General features: G+C 29.9%; 1 protein-coding gene across 2 annotated transcripts; it reads right to left on the reverse strand.

Moving 5' to 3' along the window:
* Window positions 1-241: 241 nt before the first annotated feature.
* Window positions 242-14,567, reverse strand: LOC130903468 (glycogen phosphorylase). Of its 2 annotated transcripts, XM_057815579.1 has the most exons (9): window positions 14,366-14,554; window positions 14,063-14,306; window positions 11,409-11,619; window positions 8,754-9,071; window positions 8,334-8,636; window positions 3,421-3,748; window positions 2,689-3,317; window positions 1,794-2,140; window positions 242-1,671 (listed from the first exon to the last, which is right to left on the reverse strand). In XM_057815579.1, the coding sequence occupies exons 2-9, from the start codon at window positions 14,303-14,305 to the stop codon at window positions 1,501-1,503; spliced, it is 2,550 nt and encodes an 849-aa protein (XP_057671562.1). In that variant the 5' UTR covers window position 14,306; window positions 14,366-14,554; the 3' UTR covers window positions 242-1,500. The 2 variants fall into 2 exon arrangements, with proteins under 2 accessions (XP_057671562.1, XP_057671561.1); XM_057815578.1 differs by having other exon boundaries at window positions 14,063-14,567.
* Between the last annotated feature and the right edge of the window lie 3,085 nt (window positions 14,568-17,652).

Below are 17,652 nucleotides of genomic sequence, written 5' to 3' on the forward strand. Positions count from 1 at the left end.
AATTTACATGGGAATGAGAGTGAAATAAAGCACTCGTTTTTGGCGGGAGCGCTTCAAGCGAGGGATCACCGAAGGGAGTAATTTGATTGGCAGCGATATGGAATTTTTAGATTCTCATGTACCCCTCCGCTCACAAATTTGTGACAGGAGCGACTAGTTAAGGCAAAACCAAAATTAGAATTAACCAAAAAAAATTTTTACCTAACATATACATATATTATAATAATTTGATTAAAACCCGTTTTAATAGATACATATATATTTATTAATAATCTTAACAAGAAAAATAAACTATTCAGAAACATGCCACATGTATATTTAAAACTTCTTTGTAAACAATATAAAAATATTTCAGGTTTTAGTGCTCTTTAACAACAATTTGTTCATGATGGTTCAGGTTCAATGTTAAAATAATATTTATACTTTTTCAACAAAATCTGGCAGTCTAAAATAATTATCACTTGCTTTTATTACTAATTAAATGTTTACTAATGGCACTCGAAATAAGATATTAATTTCTACTACCTACAGTCTGATCAAATCGAGATTTTAAAAAAATTATTCGGGTCTATCGGACAATTTAGTAAAGCGAAAAGGACTTTTTTAAATTTTCTTTTTACAAAGTACATTTTTACTATTTATAAAAATCTACACCACCTTTGTAATGGTTTTTAAATTATAGTTTTCAATGTAAAAATAGGATATAAATATGTCCTATAACAGATTTTGATACAACTATTAATTTTGAGTATACTATATCGAAAATATTAGAATTCAAATTGATTACTCCATATAAAGTTCCTCTTATTGTTAGAGAGCCGTTCTATGGTACATCCCTAACAGAATAATGGAGAGAGAGACTTGAAAGTTCTCAGCATCAAAGAAGAAATTAGCAAATACAGCAATAAATATGAAGAAAGACTTAAGTGTGCCCAAACCTTTTTCAAAGTTTTCAAACCGATCGATTCTAAACGTTTTTGTATAAATGTTTACATTATTTAGAAGTTTCCAAAAGGGAGGTTTTCACTGGAAATCCTCCCTACATGCCATAAACTGGAGTTTGAAAAAAAAATGCAACTCTGCGACAACTGTAAGTAATACTTTCTGATGTAAATTTATGATCACAAATCGATTAGTTTATGGCCGGTGATTTTATTGGTGATTTTGTTCTGATTTTCATTCATAATAATTGTGCTATTTGATAATTCTGTCGATTATAACAAAAAAATATCTTGTTCTGGTTCAATAAACTAATAAAGTTAAAAATTAGGTGGAAGAAATTTATAAACATCCCCAATTTAAAAGACTTATTGGTACTTGAATTAAAATGTTGTACTTCTATCACTAAACGTACATATTTTTTATGCAAGTAAAATATTTCAAGGAATCAACAATATTTATACTACATATTGAAGAATACTTAACTCCTAATATTGATACTAAGCGATACAACTTTACAAAAGTCGTATAATGACGAGAATCTATATAAAAAGAAGATATTTAATTATCTTTTAAAGCTAGTTCTCTCGGAATAGACGGATCGGGTAATTTTTCGTAACTGGGTGATACTCCCCATATGTCTTTACCATATTCGATGATTGTGCGATCACTGGAGAATTTTCCAGAACTTGCAATGTTATTTATCGCCATTTCCAACCATTTAGACTGATTCTGAAACAATTATAAATTATTTTCACCAACAGTTTGCATATTTAAAATCTACTGATTGCTTATATTAGTATATATATCTAAAGATATTTGCAGGATACAAAGAAAATTTATTTTGAACATACCTGATACACAGCACTGACTTCATCTTGTTTTTTGATGTAAGCTTCATAATCAGCGAGCAGGAAGAACCTGTCGTACTTGAGTAAAATATCAGCCAAATCTTTGAACTCATCCGGATTTCCGGGGCTGAAAAATCCATTTTGAATTTGATCCACAGCTTGTTTTAATTCGGGATTATTATTGTAGTACTCCATAGCGTTATAACCTCTCTTCTTAAGGGCTTCCACTTCGTCTACCGTCATACCAAAGATGAAAATATTTTCATTACCCATTTCTTCGGCCATTTCGACGTTGGCACCGTCAAGTGTACCGATAGTTAGGGCGCCATTAAGTTGAAATTTCATGTTACCTATCAAAATACGTTATCAATTACTACCTAAAAAAACTTTACACTTTCCAAATAAATATAGGCATTTCACTACTACAGCATTGAAATCAGAACTCATCCTATTGAGGTAAACTATAGTCAGAAAGGTTCTAAAAGCTCACTTTATACCTATACAGACTAAGCATAAAATATTTAATTTATATGTTGTTAAAGAAATTGGAGTAGGACAAGAATCGATAACAGAAAGAATAAATAAGAAGCTGACGAATTGGTATAGACTTATTATAAGACTGAAAGATGTAAAAAACCATTAAAAACAAAAAATAAATAGATAGATTAAATAAAGTAACCGGGGACACAAAAACTTCAGTGGAATTAAGGAATGTTTGCAAAAGAAAATATGGTACAGGAGGAACCAGAGCTCTGATCCAATATATGAAAAGGTAAAAGGAAAATAATAGAATGGGAGATTTTCAATACATAATTATCAAGTAAAGTAAAATGTAATAGTAGTCGGAGAAATTTATTAGACAGTTAATCAAGTAAATAGTTAAATTTTATCAAATCACCTGTTCCTGAAGCTTCAGTACCGGCTGTAGAAATTTGTTCACTCAAATCTGCAGCTGGCATGATTTTTTCAGCCAAAGTGACTCTATAGTTTTCCAAGTATATGACTTTGAGTTTATCTCCGACTATAGGATCATTATTAACGACGTTTCCCACCATATTGATAAGTTTAATAATCTTCTTGGCTGTATAGTAACCGGGAGCAGCTTTACCTCCAATCATGATAGTTCTTGGAGTAATCTTTGCTGAAGGGTTCTTCTTTATTCTATTATAAAGAGTGATGATATGGAGACAGTTGAGAAGTTGTCTCTTGTATTCGTGGATTCTTTTAACTTGAATATCAAACATGGACGAAGGATTTATTTTGACGCCGTAATCTTTTTCTAGAAGTTGGGCGAATCTCAATTTGTTTTCTTGTTTAACTTTCATAACTGCCCTTTGGAAGTTTGGATCTTTAGCCCACTTTTTCAATTGCTTCAATTGATCGAGTTTAACAGTCCATTCTTCTCCTATTTTGTCTGAAATCAAATCGCTCAATCCAGGATTGCAGAGTAGCAGCCATCTCCTCGGCGTAATACCGTTGGTTTTGTTCTGAAACTTTTCTGGAGTTAATTCATAGAAGTCTTTGAATCTGCAAACAAAAATAATTTGTCTTCCTCATTCGTATCAATTAAAATTTTATAAAGATTAAATTTATATTGGAATTGATTTTGTTGTAGTGGAAAAATACTTACAAATCAGCTTTAATAATTTCTGAATGAATTCTGGCAACGCCGTTAACAGCATGTGAACCAACTATAGAAAGATGTGCCATATTAACTCTCTTACCGCCTTCTTCTTCAATCAAAGACATACGTCTCATCCTGTCCAAATCGTTGGGCCAGCGTTTTTCGACTTGTTGTAAATGCAAGAAATTTATGTGATAAATGATCTGCAAATGTCTAGGAAGAATACTTTCTAACAAAGAAGTTGGCCATCTTTCGAGAGCTTCGGGAAGAACGGTATGGTTGGTGTATGCACATGTCTTGACAGTTATGTCCCAAGCTTTTTCCCATGGGAGTCCTTGAAAAAATAAAATTGCTTTTTTAACAATTACCTTTTGTATATTAACACCTAATATCCAATGTGTCTATTTATTGGGACAAGATACCATGATGATTTGAGATTCAGAATATCCAGGAATTGAATAAGGCTAGTCAGAATAATGATGAATATTTGTCAACATAAGCTTCTAATAATGAAATAGATATCGGCTAATAATTGTGAGGTACCAGATGCATATTGTTGATATTGGGCTCCTTCCAATAAAATCACATCTAGATTGTTTGAGGTATCTAAAAGATGTCTTGTGCATGACTATATCTAATTGTTCTACTTCCAAAATATGCTGACTCTTCTTGCACTGCAGTCTCTCTGGTTTGCTCGCAAAGTCTGCAGTATAGTTTTCTGCCATGCTTATCGTCTTAAGTTGTTATTCGACAGGGCAGTGGCCTGTCAGTAGACCGAGCACTAGTTTATTGTCGTCTCTGGACATCTCAGAATTTTTAGCTGATTTGTTTATTAATGCTTTGGACTTTCTTAGGCTTGGAGTGTCTCTTCAACGATACTCCATTTGGTTATTTAGCCATTTGTTCAGTTCACTATTGATGTGACTTCTCATTTGGTATAGTTATAAATCTTAAGCTTGGAATTTTTCTCCAGTAAGACTCCATGTGATTATTTAGCCATTTGTTCAGTTTATTATTGATGTGACATCTCTTGAGACTTCTTAGCTGGTTTGGTTTCTCCAGTAAGATTCCATCTGATGTTTCAGCCATCACATTTCGGCAGCAGTGATTTAATATATACAAATTCAGTGTTTGCATAATTCAAGTAACTAATTTTTTAATAAAATTTTTATCGCAATGTTTAATTATTTTTTAATTGTCATAAACATTTAGAAAACTTTGTTGCATCATTATTTAAGCTAAATAAAATAGTAAGGTTATATAAAATATGATAGTTTATCATCGAGTTTGTTTGCATTTTGATATTTTTATTGATACGTCCTTGAATTAACATTTTGATAATAGTTTTTTCAACATCAGATATTTTAATATCAAATATAAGATAACAAAAGACACATTTCAAAATTCTTTTTATAAAAATAATAGCAAACAAATTTTTAAACGTCATTTGGACTAGAGATTTTTAACTAGTGAAGTTGCTTATACTAAATATATTTCATTTTTTTACTGTCTTAACTTTAACTAGAGAAACCTATAATTTGTGTGTTATCAAAGAAATTATTTTTCAAATAGTTTCATGGTTTGTCAAGATTTCGTTTCTAGAGAAATTTACAAACCATTTGAAAAAAATGCAATAAATTCTAAGTGCGCAGCTCCCGTATATTATTTTTTTTTTCTTCAGCTATTAGTAACAGATAATAGGAATAAGAAAAATTCAAATAAGAGAAAGTCCACTTGGAGGTTGACCCGGTTTGTGAATCAGATAGTGAGGATAAGGTTTCTTCTTTGGCGCACTATTTACCTTCAAATCAAAACGTTCAGGTAAATAACCATGCACCTCCTCGAAGTGAAGATCACAAACAATATACTTCGGCACATGGCGCTAATGAAATGATTATTATGCCATCGCGTAGCATACTTCGCTAAAACCAATGTAACGAAACAGAACAGACGCAAGAAATATTATGCACATTAGACCTGGAACTACACACTTTTGAAATTGCATTAAAATATGAAAAATACAAGAAGTGTCTGCCACTTAGAGATCATCAGATGCTATTGAGGTAGGAGCTCTTATCGGGATGCTTATGTTAACTGCAGCAATCAAGGATAACCATTTGCATCAAAGGAGATATTTGTTACTTCTTCTAACTGGACTGTGTAAATCGATTTTACAAATTTTGAAATATCAGATCGAATTTGACTGCAAAGGTAAAGAAAGAGAAGCTGTTCTCCTATAGCTAATCCTATTTAGTTTATAAGTATAGTTACATTGTGTGCGACCAAGGGGTCGTTGAGCACATGGGCCTTCAGATAGTGCCCGTTTATATTAGTTAAAAAATAAATATTTTAAATTAAAGGGAAAATTATGGACTCAGTGAGAATGCTAGTAAAAAGGATAATTATGTAATGTGATTGAATTGAAGAAAAATATTATATTTTTGTTACTAAATAATAATTGTAATATAAAAGTAGTATATTATTCAATAAAACCTGATTAAATTAGTTCTTTTATAGCCTTGAAAAGTGAAATTAATATTCTAGTGTTAAAGTGTGGTAACTCTATATTAATTTATAATATAATTTCATTATCGGTTAAATAGATGTTTGAGGATTCTGCAACTAAGAATTTTCTAATTTTGTAAAGTAGAACCAATTGTTAAGCTTTATCAAAAACCTGATTTACATCATGGAATATCCCGGAGCATTACTTTTCTATCTCCCAGGTCTTGCATGATTTTGTTATCCTTTGTACTTGATTGATTCTGTGCAATAACTTTGTTTTTATTAAATATAACTATCATTCTGATTTTTAGTCGCTTTTCTAATAGTTTAGTCAGTATTGGAAGTCGACTGATTGGTCAATTTGTATTATAAATGAATGTCATAAAGGTCATGAGTCGGACACTTTCTAATTTTTAATAGATTACATGGCGTCTTGAATTGATTTTTTTCTTATGTATCAAAACCTTCCCCATGAAACACCCTATTTATTGGTGAAAGCCGCATGGAAATCCATCTAGTAGCCTTTGAGTTTATTTGTGCGACATCCTCTTAAACAAAAATCGTGATTTGATTTCCTGGCATTTTTTCAAAATTATTTTTCAATAATAATAATTTTGTAGGTTTGAAAATTTGAATATCCATAATCCTTTTTTGTTTTAGTTGGGATTTCCTCGATAAAATGGTGCTGTTCCAAAGGTGATTTCAACGTAATGGTGATGGAATTGCTCAGTTTAATTTAAATTTGGCAATGAGTGCATAAAATAAAACTTATTAATAACGAAATTACAATAATATTAAGTTACAAACTGTTAAACCAAAAATTTTAATGTATAAATAAATGTCTATAATTAAAACACTGGATTAAAGTTTGAACAAAAATAGGATTGCTTTGAAATATAATTAATGATAATTTACATTAGACATAATAATGTGTGATGTAATTATATACCAATACAAAAACACATCACTAACATGCACATTCCTTTTATTTTGTTATCTTCGAAACTGAAATGTTTACAAATCTATTATCACTGACCTAAAGAGGTTATAGAAAGTAAAAATTTAAAAGTAGTAGGAACATTCCTCGTGTGATAAGGTGAATTAGCAAATTATTATCACAAATTATAACAAATTTCTAGAACCATTGGAGATACAAATATTCACACTTTCTAACACATGTTTTGAGAACTAAGTTATCTTCTTCAGAGAATCAACATACTTCAGACAATGTAGATATGTGCTTTATGTAGTGGCAATAAATAATTCATTTTCTATTGCCATTAACGGAAAGGCAATAATTATAGAATGAAATAAAAAGTTGATTTATAATTTTCAGAATTAGATATCAAATATGTATTTAGAAGATTACCACAATAAGTTTAAAGAGAACATCATGGTAAATTAGAATGACCATAGCTGAATGCCCGTTCCACTTTACCCTAGTGTAGTGGAAAGTTATAGAAGAATAAAATGAAATATTGTAAATTTAAAAAAATTATACCAACATAAAAACGTTGTTTCTGTTGCTTCAAAGAACAAACAACCCAGAAGCTACTTCTTGAGAACAATACAAACAGATGGAGTTTAGAATTAAAGTGATTACACAAATATTTTATATACATTAAAGGTTGAATTTATATACAATGAGATTGCAAACGACGTTGCAATAGTAGCAAGGAGTCAGGAAGACTTAAGATAATTAGTGATACATTTGAAACAGAGTTGAAAACAAAAAGGATGGAAATGAAAAAAAAAATAGTGTATGGAATGGACTGGGAGTGAAGAGAATAAAGACAAGGAATGTGAAATGAAGGTGCATACTTCACTAGGAGACCAAATAAAAATAGAATAAAAAAAAAAGAAATAATAAGAAATAAAAAAAAAATAATGAAAGGAAGTAAAGTAAACATACAAATTGGTTAGAAGACCTAAATGTTAGTTGAATTTGGGACAATGTATAAAGAACAAAAAATACTAGCTACCTGGGAAAGAAAGTGGCTATAGAGGAAAGAAAGTAGGTGAAATATGGTAAAGACAAGGCAATAAAGAACTAAGTGAATTATTTGACTAATACAATTATTATTAATAAGGACCATAAAAGGACACAAATTTGAGATGTTTTGGTCATGTAGAGCAGATGAGTATTGAAAAGGTAATTGAAAACAAAAAAAAATATTGGAAGAAGATAAAAAGGGTAGACCCACAGTTAGCTGGGCGAACTAGGTGACAAGCAAAGGTAACAAGAAATGAAGAAAGGAAATACATCAGATCATATATATAATTTGGATAGTGATTCCAATTAGTTCTGATATGATTACAAGATTTGTCAAATATTATTTTAATTAACAAATGCAAACGCAACTATTAAAGTTGGTTCTACGCTCTCCTATATCTTACACAAAATATTGTTTTACCTTCAATATCAACCAATATTCTCATTAATTCAGGTATGGCCAAGGATGGATGGGTATCATTCAGTTGTATGGCTACTTTGGAAGGTAACAAATCAAAATTAGTTCTTGTAGCTTCGCGAGTACCAAATTTGGCAGCTTTGAATCTTCTGATAATATCTTGTAAGGTAGCAGCGACCATGAAGTATTCTTGTTTCAATCTAAGTTCTTTTCCTTCAAATGAATTATCGTTGGGATATAAAACTCTGGATATATTTTCTGCGAGATTCCTATCGAGCACAGCTTGAATATAATCACCATCATTGACTAGAAAAAGCAAAGATTATATTCATTTACAATTTGTATGGATTATAATTTTAAAGTTATGAATTGAATTGAAAATATATTATTATGATAGGAAACTTGAGAAAGCACAGTACTTACAGAATTTCAAGTTGAAATCCACTGGTGATTTTGCAGACCACAATCTCAAAGTATTAACCACGTTATTTTTATAACCGGGTATGGGATTATCATAGGGTAGGGCAAAAACTACTTGTGTATTAACCCATTTTTTACCCTCATTAGTGTCAATAACATGTCCATAAAAGTTTACAGGTAGCATATATTCGGGTCTTGCTTTTTCCCAAGGATTTCCATATCTCAACCAATCGTCTGGTTCTTCTTGTTGTTCGCCATTGATAATCTTTTGTGCGAAAATACCATATTCGTATCTGATACCATAACCATAAGCTGCCATTCCTGCAATAAATATTTTATAATAACTTGAATATGTTTTATTAGATAAAACAATTAATTTGAAGTATAGTACACAAAAATATAATTGGAGGTGATAGACTGTCAGTGTATAATTAGTTATAATCTCCATATAAAATACTATAATATTGTCACAGATTTGAAAATGGAAATAGCAATCCCAGCTGTAATGTATGTAGTAAAAATTGGACAAATGGGAGGACAGATAAGACAAAAACGCCATTGAAATTAAATACCTAAAGAGAATAGTGGAAAGAAACAGTATGAAAAGGAAAATAATTCTGGAAACCCTACTGGAATTAAAAGAACGAAATAAATAGATAAATAAATAGGTAAAACAAGAAAAGTCAGATAGAATAACCTCAAAATATCTTCGAATAAATACAAAAATATAGATAAATATGTGAAAATAAAATAGCAGTCCCAGTTGTAACATATGCAGTAAAAATTGTACAATTGGGAGAGCAGATGAGACAAAAACCCAATGGAAATTCAATACCTAAATTAAATAGTGGAAAAAACTAAGTTAAACAGGATAAAAATAGAAGTACTAGTATGAAAAATATCACTCTAACATAAATAATGAAATGGATAGAACAGAAAGATGGAAACTTTGAAGGAATTGAGAAATATGGCAAAAACAGTAAATAGTGGATGAGATAGGTACATGAGGGTCTGGATCCACATCAAAGAGCTATATTGGTAAAAGGAAAAGAGATTAGGGTGTTTATACGACAATTTCTGAACAATTTTGAAAACAAAGCATATGACACATGAAACAACCAGTCAGTAAACAAAGAATTAGAGTTATAATCTCAAACTATCTTTGAATAAATACAAAAATATGGATATAGATGTGAAAATGGAAATTTTAATTAATTGGTCGATCATCATATTGTCACAAATTATTTATTTTTTTAATCAAACAGAGATTGTTCTTCAGTACTTTCATATAGACATTATCATCTTATTTCAACTTGAAATTAATATTGGATATTTATATCCTTATAGCCGCTATGGAACTTCAGATTATTTTTAATAATAATCTCTATACAAAAATCATGCTACCACAAATTAAAGAAAGGGATATAAATAAAATTATTTATACACTCTTTTCTTTTAGCCAAACACATACAATTACTGTAAGCTATTGTCATCCAGCTAAAAAACAGTTTATTTTGTTCCCAATAATAATAATAATAATAATAATAATGAATGTAAAATTGTGGTAAAAAGTATGTAGAAAATATCTAAGCTTCAAATACAATCTCAATAACAAACATGGGAAGTTTAATTCTTGCAAGATTCAACATTCATAAATTACTAAAACTAGAATTCGTTTACTTGTACTAGAAATTTTTAAGATTTTTTTTATTGATTTATTTCTTATTTAATATTTTTATTCTCAAAATAAAATTAGATTTAACAAGTATAACACGTATAGAGTTTTAAATTTGGCAGAATGCCACTCGATAAATAATATACAAATATTTTCAGAGCTGCAAATATTGAATCTGAAAATTTCCGTATTTTTTATTTTTAACTAGAAAAACTTCTTCACCCTATAGTTTCTTTATATGCATTAAGTTACTCCTTGAATACACATATAAAATGATCTTTTCATTTGGACTGCTGTAAAATGTTGTAGCAATAAGATAAACTTCTATCATCTGTCTGCTGTTCATAAATACAAAAATAGAAATAACTTGAATGAGAAAAGAAAAATGATGAAAACCGTATAGACAAAGATCAAAATATGCAGGTTATTTTGGCCCTAAAAATTTAGTTCGCAACTTTTTAAATTCCACAGTTAATGACAAATCCAGCATAAAGCACTTTAAATTTTGGGTTACATATTTTTTATTTCCTTTATGCCAACAATTACAATATGAAAAGGATATAAAACATCTATTATATTACATTTTTTCATCATAACAGCAGTTTTCAACCAAAATTCTCACTGTCGAGAATTGAGACGTAATTTATTTTTCCCAATTCAATGGCACTGGCATGGAGCCAACCGAACATCATACTAATTTTACTTCTTATTGGTTATTACTTGTCAACTACTACTGCATAGCCAGTAACAATTTCACATCCTTTTGCAAAAATAATAAAGTTTGCCTGATTTTTAATATCATAAATTTCTCAATTAATTTATTTATTCCAAGTTAAACGCTAACGAAATATGTAATTAATTATAGATTTTTAAAATCTAAATATATCACTTTATACTTTACTTTTACTGACACAAAATATATAATCTATATGTTAAATCTTTAATATTCCACCCTCCTTATTCAGTATTTAGAATGTACATACCCAAAGTTGCCATGGAATCTAAAAAGCATGCAGCCAGACGACCCAAACCTCCATTTCCCAAACCAGCATCTTCTTCAATATCTTCCAGTTCTTCTATATCTAAACCCAACTGATAGAGGGCTTCATCCACAGGTGTCTGTATTCCCAAATTAATCATTGTATTTTGTAAGGATCTACCCATGTAGAATTCAAGAGAAAGGTAATATACTCTCTGGAATTGAATAATTGAATTATCAGTACAAAAAAATTCAATTTTGTTTTAGCGGTCATAAAAAATGGAAGTCAAAGTATGTTTCATTATTTATATATTCAACTTTGAAATGTATTAAAATAAAGGTTATTTAACAGTTCAATAACAAAATAATTATTTTGTTTTTACTGTTGTGGTCGAGTATCAGTAAAAAAGTTTTATGTTTTCAGGGGCGGATCCAAGCATTATAAAAACTGTCAATTTATTTCATAGTATGAAAAAAAATAGTGATTATCCAAAAACCTGAATGATCAAAATGTTTCAAATATTTTACTTCTGTAACATTCTCATTTGGTTCATTTATATTTATGGCAGAAAAAAATCAAATAAAAGTCTCGGTTTTTTCTATTTGAGTGTTAGTTTTTTATTTACGGGCTTTTCTGGATCTACTTTCGTTGTTTTTATTTAATTATTTCAATATTTATGTCTTGAAAACTATTTAACGCAACCTGAATTAAAATTATAAGCCTCTGTTAACACAAATCAGTTTTTGCTTGCACAGGTTTAATCCTGTCACCGGTATAGTAAGCTTAGCATTTTTGTTTCTTGCAAAGTCTTGCCTATCAACTTTAAACAGGCATACAATTTAATATTACGAAAACTCCAAGCTCTAGTAAAACTTGGAGCTTAAAAAATTCGAAACAAAAAAAGGCTTCAAACAGGGCGATCTGTTAACAACAGTTTTATTTACGAGGTGATTCACAGAGGTAGTGGATTCCGATCCCAAGGAACATAATGCTCATAACCAGAACAAAACTGGAACTACAAAAAATATTTTTACTATTTTACTATTTGAAAAGACAGCAAAAAGATATGGCTTACGTGTCAACGAATATAAAACCAAGTATAAGGAAATGGGGAACGACTTTTCAAGTGACAAACCATTAAATCATAACAGAGCAAAACAATCAGGTAACAAGTAAAGGGGACGAAATTAAAGAGGCAATAAAACAGTTGGAGCTCTAGAAAAGCTTTTAAGATAAAAAAATAGCTCTAGGAATGCGAAGCTAAGAATAAAAGGGAGGAAAACAGGCTAAATACATGGGAGAAAGGAGTAGAAAAAGGTGGAAAGAGAACGAATTTCCGAGATCATCTATATATTAATAGCAAAAGGACTGCGTTGGTTCGGGCATCTAGTCAGAATGGAAGAAAACAGGTGAGCGAAAAGAGCTTTAACAAGTGGAGAAGGTTCCAAAAGAAGGGCGTCCTCGTAGAAAATGACTAGACACTGAAAGGAAAATTATAGAAGTTAGGGATAACAAACTGGTGCAATGCAGCTGTGAACAAAGAGTAGGAGAAAAGCGGGACACTTTAAACCATAGCCCTATAAGGTCTGCAGCCATGTTTTATATATATAGTCTTGTTAACTTTAATGTTTATTTGATAGAACTTACTGACTAATTGGTAACACTGGAATGAGCGGGAATTTATTTAAATTGAAACAGTTGATAATTTTTTTTTCATGCCGGGATGGTTGCCTTTGGAAGACGAAGCGATCGCCCTTCCCTGGATATTGAGAAACAACAAAAATTCTAAATGAGACTGAAATGTGAAATAACTTTGTTCACCATCAATATGTTCCATTGTAACTAGTTTGATTAGAATTAATTAGTATTACTAAAACTTAAATATTACAATGCTTTAATATATTTGACATTGATGACTTGGTAAATTCAGGACAGTATTAAAAAATTACAATATAGAGTAAAATCAGTATTGTGGGCTTATCCAAGAATAAAAATAGTATTGTAAGCATATCCCAACTATTGCATTTAAGACCACTTTGTTTCATGAATCTAGGATTTTTTTAAATCTTCATTATAATTCAAACCAAGTTGTTCAATTTCAAATTACTTTTTAAATCATATTTTAGTTGAAAATAATTCACTTTGAACTTTCTATTTGGTTTAATATATTTTATACATTTGTTAGAAAAGTGCCAACAAAAATATTTAACATTTGGCATCAATTTCTTCCTTTTTATATTAAGCATATTTAAAAATAAGTGTGGGTACAATTTTTAATAATTTATTTTTGTTAACCAAAGAATATGGAAAACGTTCAGTGGTACCAAACTTAATATAAAGAGCTTCAGTTTAAATTATAAAATACTTTGACACTATAAATTTAATAGATAAGGCGGTATTTCAATTATTATATAGAAGCAAATTAACAACATTTCAAAGTGCAAAACAATGAGGAACAAGTTACTTTATTAATAGTTTATGTAGGATATTTTTAAAAAGATTATTGTTATAAAAAATATTAAAATTCATTATACTTATAAAATTTTATCACTAAAAAGGAGTGTTTCAAATTTGTATTAATATCTAAATTCCATCGACTAGAAAAGTAGTTTGCTTTAATTAATTTTCAATGTAAAATTTATATATTTTTTACATACCTTGGGATCTTTTTCATAATAGTATTGTTGAGTTCTTATCCACCTAGATACTAAGTGGTCCTTAACAGTGTAAGCCAAAGCAAAATAGTAATCTCTAGATGTAGCAACATTCCTATCTTTAACGAGAGTATAATGCAGATGTCTATTGAATGTTTTTTTTATTTCGTTCACATCATCTAGTTCTGCAATGCCTCTAACACTGATTTGTTTTCTTCTCTCTGTATCTGATTGAGGTGTAGACATTCTGTAAATATTTGTTATTACCGGTACTGACAAATGTAAAATGTGAAAATTTTACGAGACCTCGCACCTGCTATTAAGCCGGCACTTAGACTACTGGAGTATTTGAGTGATTTAACTTATTTTCTTCAATCAGAGGTCACCTTGTGATACCGAATAAACTTATATAAATGATATTCCGAATACGCATGCCTGTAGTTTACCATGCTTGAGATAGATCCTACCATAGGCGTACTACGCCTGGCATAGCACAAAAACAGCAAATGCAAACATAAAACATAAAACAAGTATAAAATGTCTCAAGAAAACATTGTATTCATATGGGGCGAGCAAAATAAATAAGTACAACAATTTAAAAAGTTGCGATTTATTTTTGTTGAAGCTCAAGCTTTTTCAAGGAGAAATTTAGTTATTGAAATAGTTTATAGTCGAATATAAACTATTTTAATAACTAAAATTCTCATTGAAGAATGATCAAGCAATAATTGTACCACAATCTATTTGCTTAATCTGTAATTTTTTGTAACGATTAATTAAAAAGATTTTTAAGTAAAGTTGTACAGAGTTTAAAAGTTAAACGTTTATTGTATCAATTTATAAATTAAATATACCTTTACTTTGTTTGACACTTTTAAAATACCTTAGTTTACAGATATTGCTCAGTTTTCTTTTTTTTTGTAAATATTCCAAATTATTTATTTGAAATTCAAGATTCAATTTGTTGAAATGAAGAGAATCATTTACATTATTCGAGTGAAATACGATGTAATGACTGAATACAACTTTGATAAAGTCAGGCAACGTGCAAAGTTGTAGTTATTGTATTATGACTGCCACTAACCAAAATTAAAACAAGGTTAGAATTACCAAAGAAAATATTAATTCAAATCAATTAGCAGTGATACTTAGTTATTTGTAAAATCAAAAGTAACGATATTTTCTCCCAGAATAAAAATAGCATCGAACTAATGAAGTTACATTTCTAATATCTTATAAGAGCTTCATCTGTGTATGTTTTTGGTCATGATTGTATTCCACTGCGTTATTTTGTGTCATGTTATGCTTTGAGTACGACATACATTACATTACATGTAAAAAAATAAAGAAAATAAGAACGAATTAGATTTCGTAAAGATATATATTTTGTTACGCCTATGCTTTTTTACAGACTAAAGAATAAAACTGTAAACTTATTCCTCAGTTCAATGACATTGCCAAAAAAATATTTGTAAGTTACGAGTTGAGAATTCGATAAGACCTAACAAAAATATAACACCCTCACACATAATTGTACATATATCTTTATGTTAGTTATTAACGAAGATGCTTTTTCATCTTCTGTCTAACTTTTGTTTCATAAACTTTGAGTAGCGTTCCTTTTACATGAAATCTCAGAAAATTTGATTTCATTTAAGTGCAGCTCATTCAATTCTCCGTCCCATTTAACTTTACTCAAATCAGATGAATTGGGATATTTACCTCCTCTTTACCGATGATTACCAATTTTCATTTTACGGAAATAACTCAGTTCAGTTATTTTAAGATTGATTGATAAATTTGAGGGTATATTTATTTGTTTAAGTATTAACATCGTGGATAAGATTTACGGAATTTTTTTTTTCACTATTGTATAGACAAGTGGATTTTGGGTTAGAATACAACGAACTGAATGAATGTCTCAATTTGTCATTCCATTTGACCCATTATATCTAAGTGAGAACAGGTGAGCTGATATTATCACCTGAATTTGAAATAAATCATTTGCTAAAGGAAAGCTGTTATTATTTATAATTAAAACATTATATTTAAAAAACGAATTGTTGTTACACATAGGTATTTACGATAGCAATGTTAATAAATTAAATAATTAACATATGAGAAATATAACTTCATATTAGATTATTGAGCCATTTTATACATCATAATTTGAATCCTTTAAACGTTTAAATGGCATGAGTGATAAAAACGAGCACTATTTACTCTGTAATAGCAATCAGAGCTTACTATTTGAGAAGATGCAAGCGGTCATTTCGTCCTGAAGAGCACACTTCAGTTAATTCTCATACAACTACGTGTAGTTCGTTGTTAAATTTGTATTTTGATTTTATTGTGTTTTTTTTTCTGTTGCTTTCAGTCAATTATATCGAAATATGCATTATAGCGAATATCATTCGTCGTTGATCGGTGGCGTGCTTCCTTTATGAACAACTCAAATATTATTTAGTGAGAAAGAGAAGTTCGTATATAGGAATTCAAAAAACCGCACTTGACGCTTTTTCGTTTTTTTATAACAATCTACCAAAGAAGAAATAGAATGCATTTTTATTGCATTCAAATTTCGAAATTAGTTCCTTTCCCTTACAATGTGACGTTTGCCGTTCGTAGCAAATTCTACATCCATAAAATTGACTTTGCTCACGTTAACCTAAAAATTTTGTTATTCTTTTTGACGCGTGTTACTTTTGGGTTTTTGTTTGTAATCCGGTATTTATGGTCGATATCATGAAAAATAACGAGTTTTTTATTTGGACAAACGCAAACAAATGTTATTGGCTCTTTTCTATCATCACGAAAGCTGTTACAAACGGCTGACGGCACAACATAAAATTCGTTTATGTTGAAAGTCACCAACATCAGACCGATGGACAAACAGCGATGTCAAACGGCAACTATGAATGGTCTTATGCATTTCAATATTTTTAACAGCAAGTAACAGCAAACGTCAATATCAAACGGAAAGTCTAGTTTATGAATCGGCCATAATAACAAGATACATGCCACTCACGCAATATGGCCGTCATCAAATATTTTCTATTTTAAAAATCGACGTAACAATACTAATTAAATTATGTGCAACTTTTTTCTCATGGTTTCTCAATTCATTTCCAATTTGTTTAGAAACTAATTATGTATAAGTAAAAGTTAAGTAAACATTTTCCCTCTTTAACTAATGAATAGAATATGAAATTAAGAGATTGAAGCAGTTTATATCTCATTAACTTCCTACTTAACATCCGCTTAAGCTTTTCAAGAAGTCACAATAATATATATGTATACATAAAGAGGTTCCCATGAGAACGCATCTGAATGATATATCCTACCTACAGTATCTACATCTATGAATTCTTAGCTTTTGTGTCAAAGAAAGCCAGATTGCCTCATGGCATGGCATGGCCTCTCTACATTCTTGTTCCTTTCAATATCAAAGTGCATTGATTACCGCCACCACCACGTCATTATAAATTATATGCGGACAGGGCCGTATAGGCTATTGAAAGTTATATTTTTTAATTTAAATAACATTAGCAAGATTATGAATGCCTTTCAGGTTAAAACTGAGATAAGTATCT

Source organism: Diorhabda carinulata, chromosome 2, assembly GCF_026250575.1.
Source record: "Diorhabda carinulata isolate Delta chromosome 2, icDioCari1.1, whole genome shotgun sequence".
NCBI classification, from domain to species: Eukaryota; Metazoa; Arthropoda; class Insecta; order Coleoptera; family Chrysomelidae; genus Diorhabda; species Diorhabda carinulata.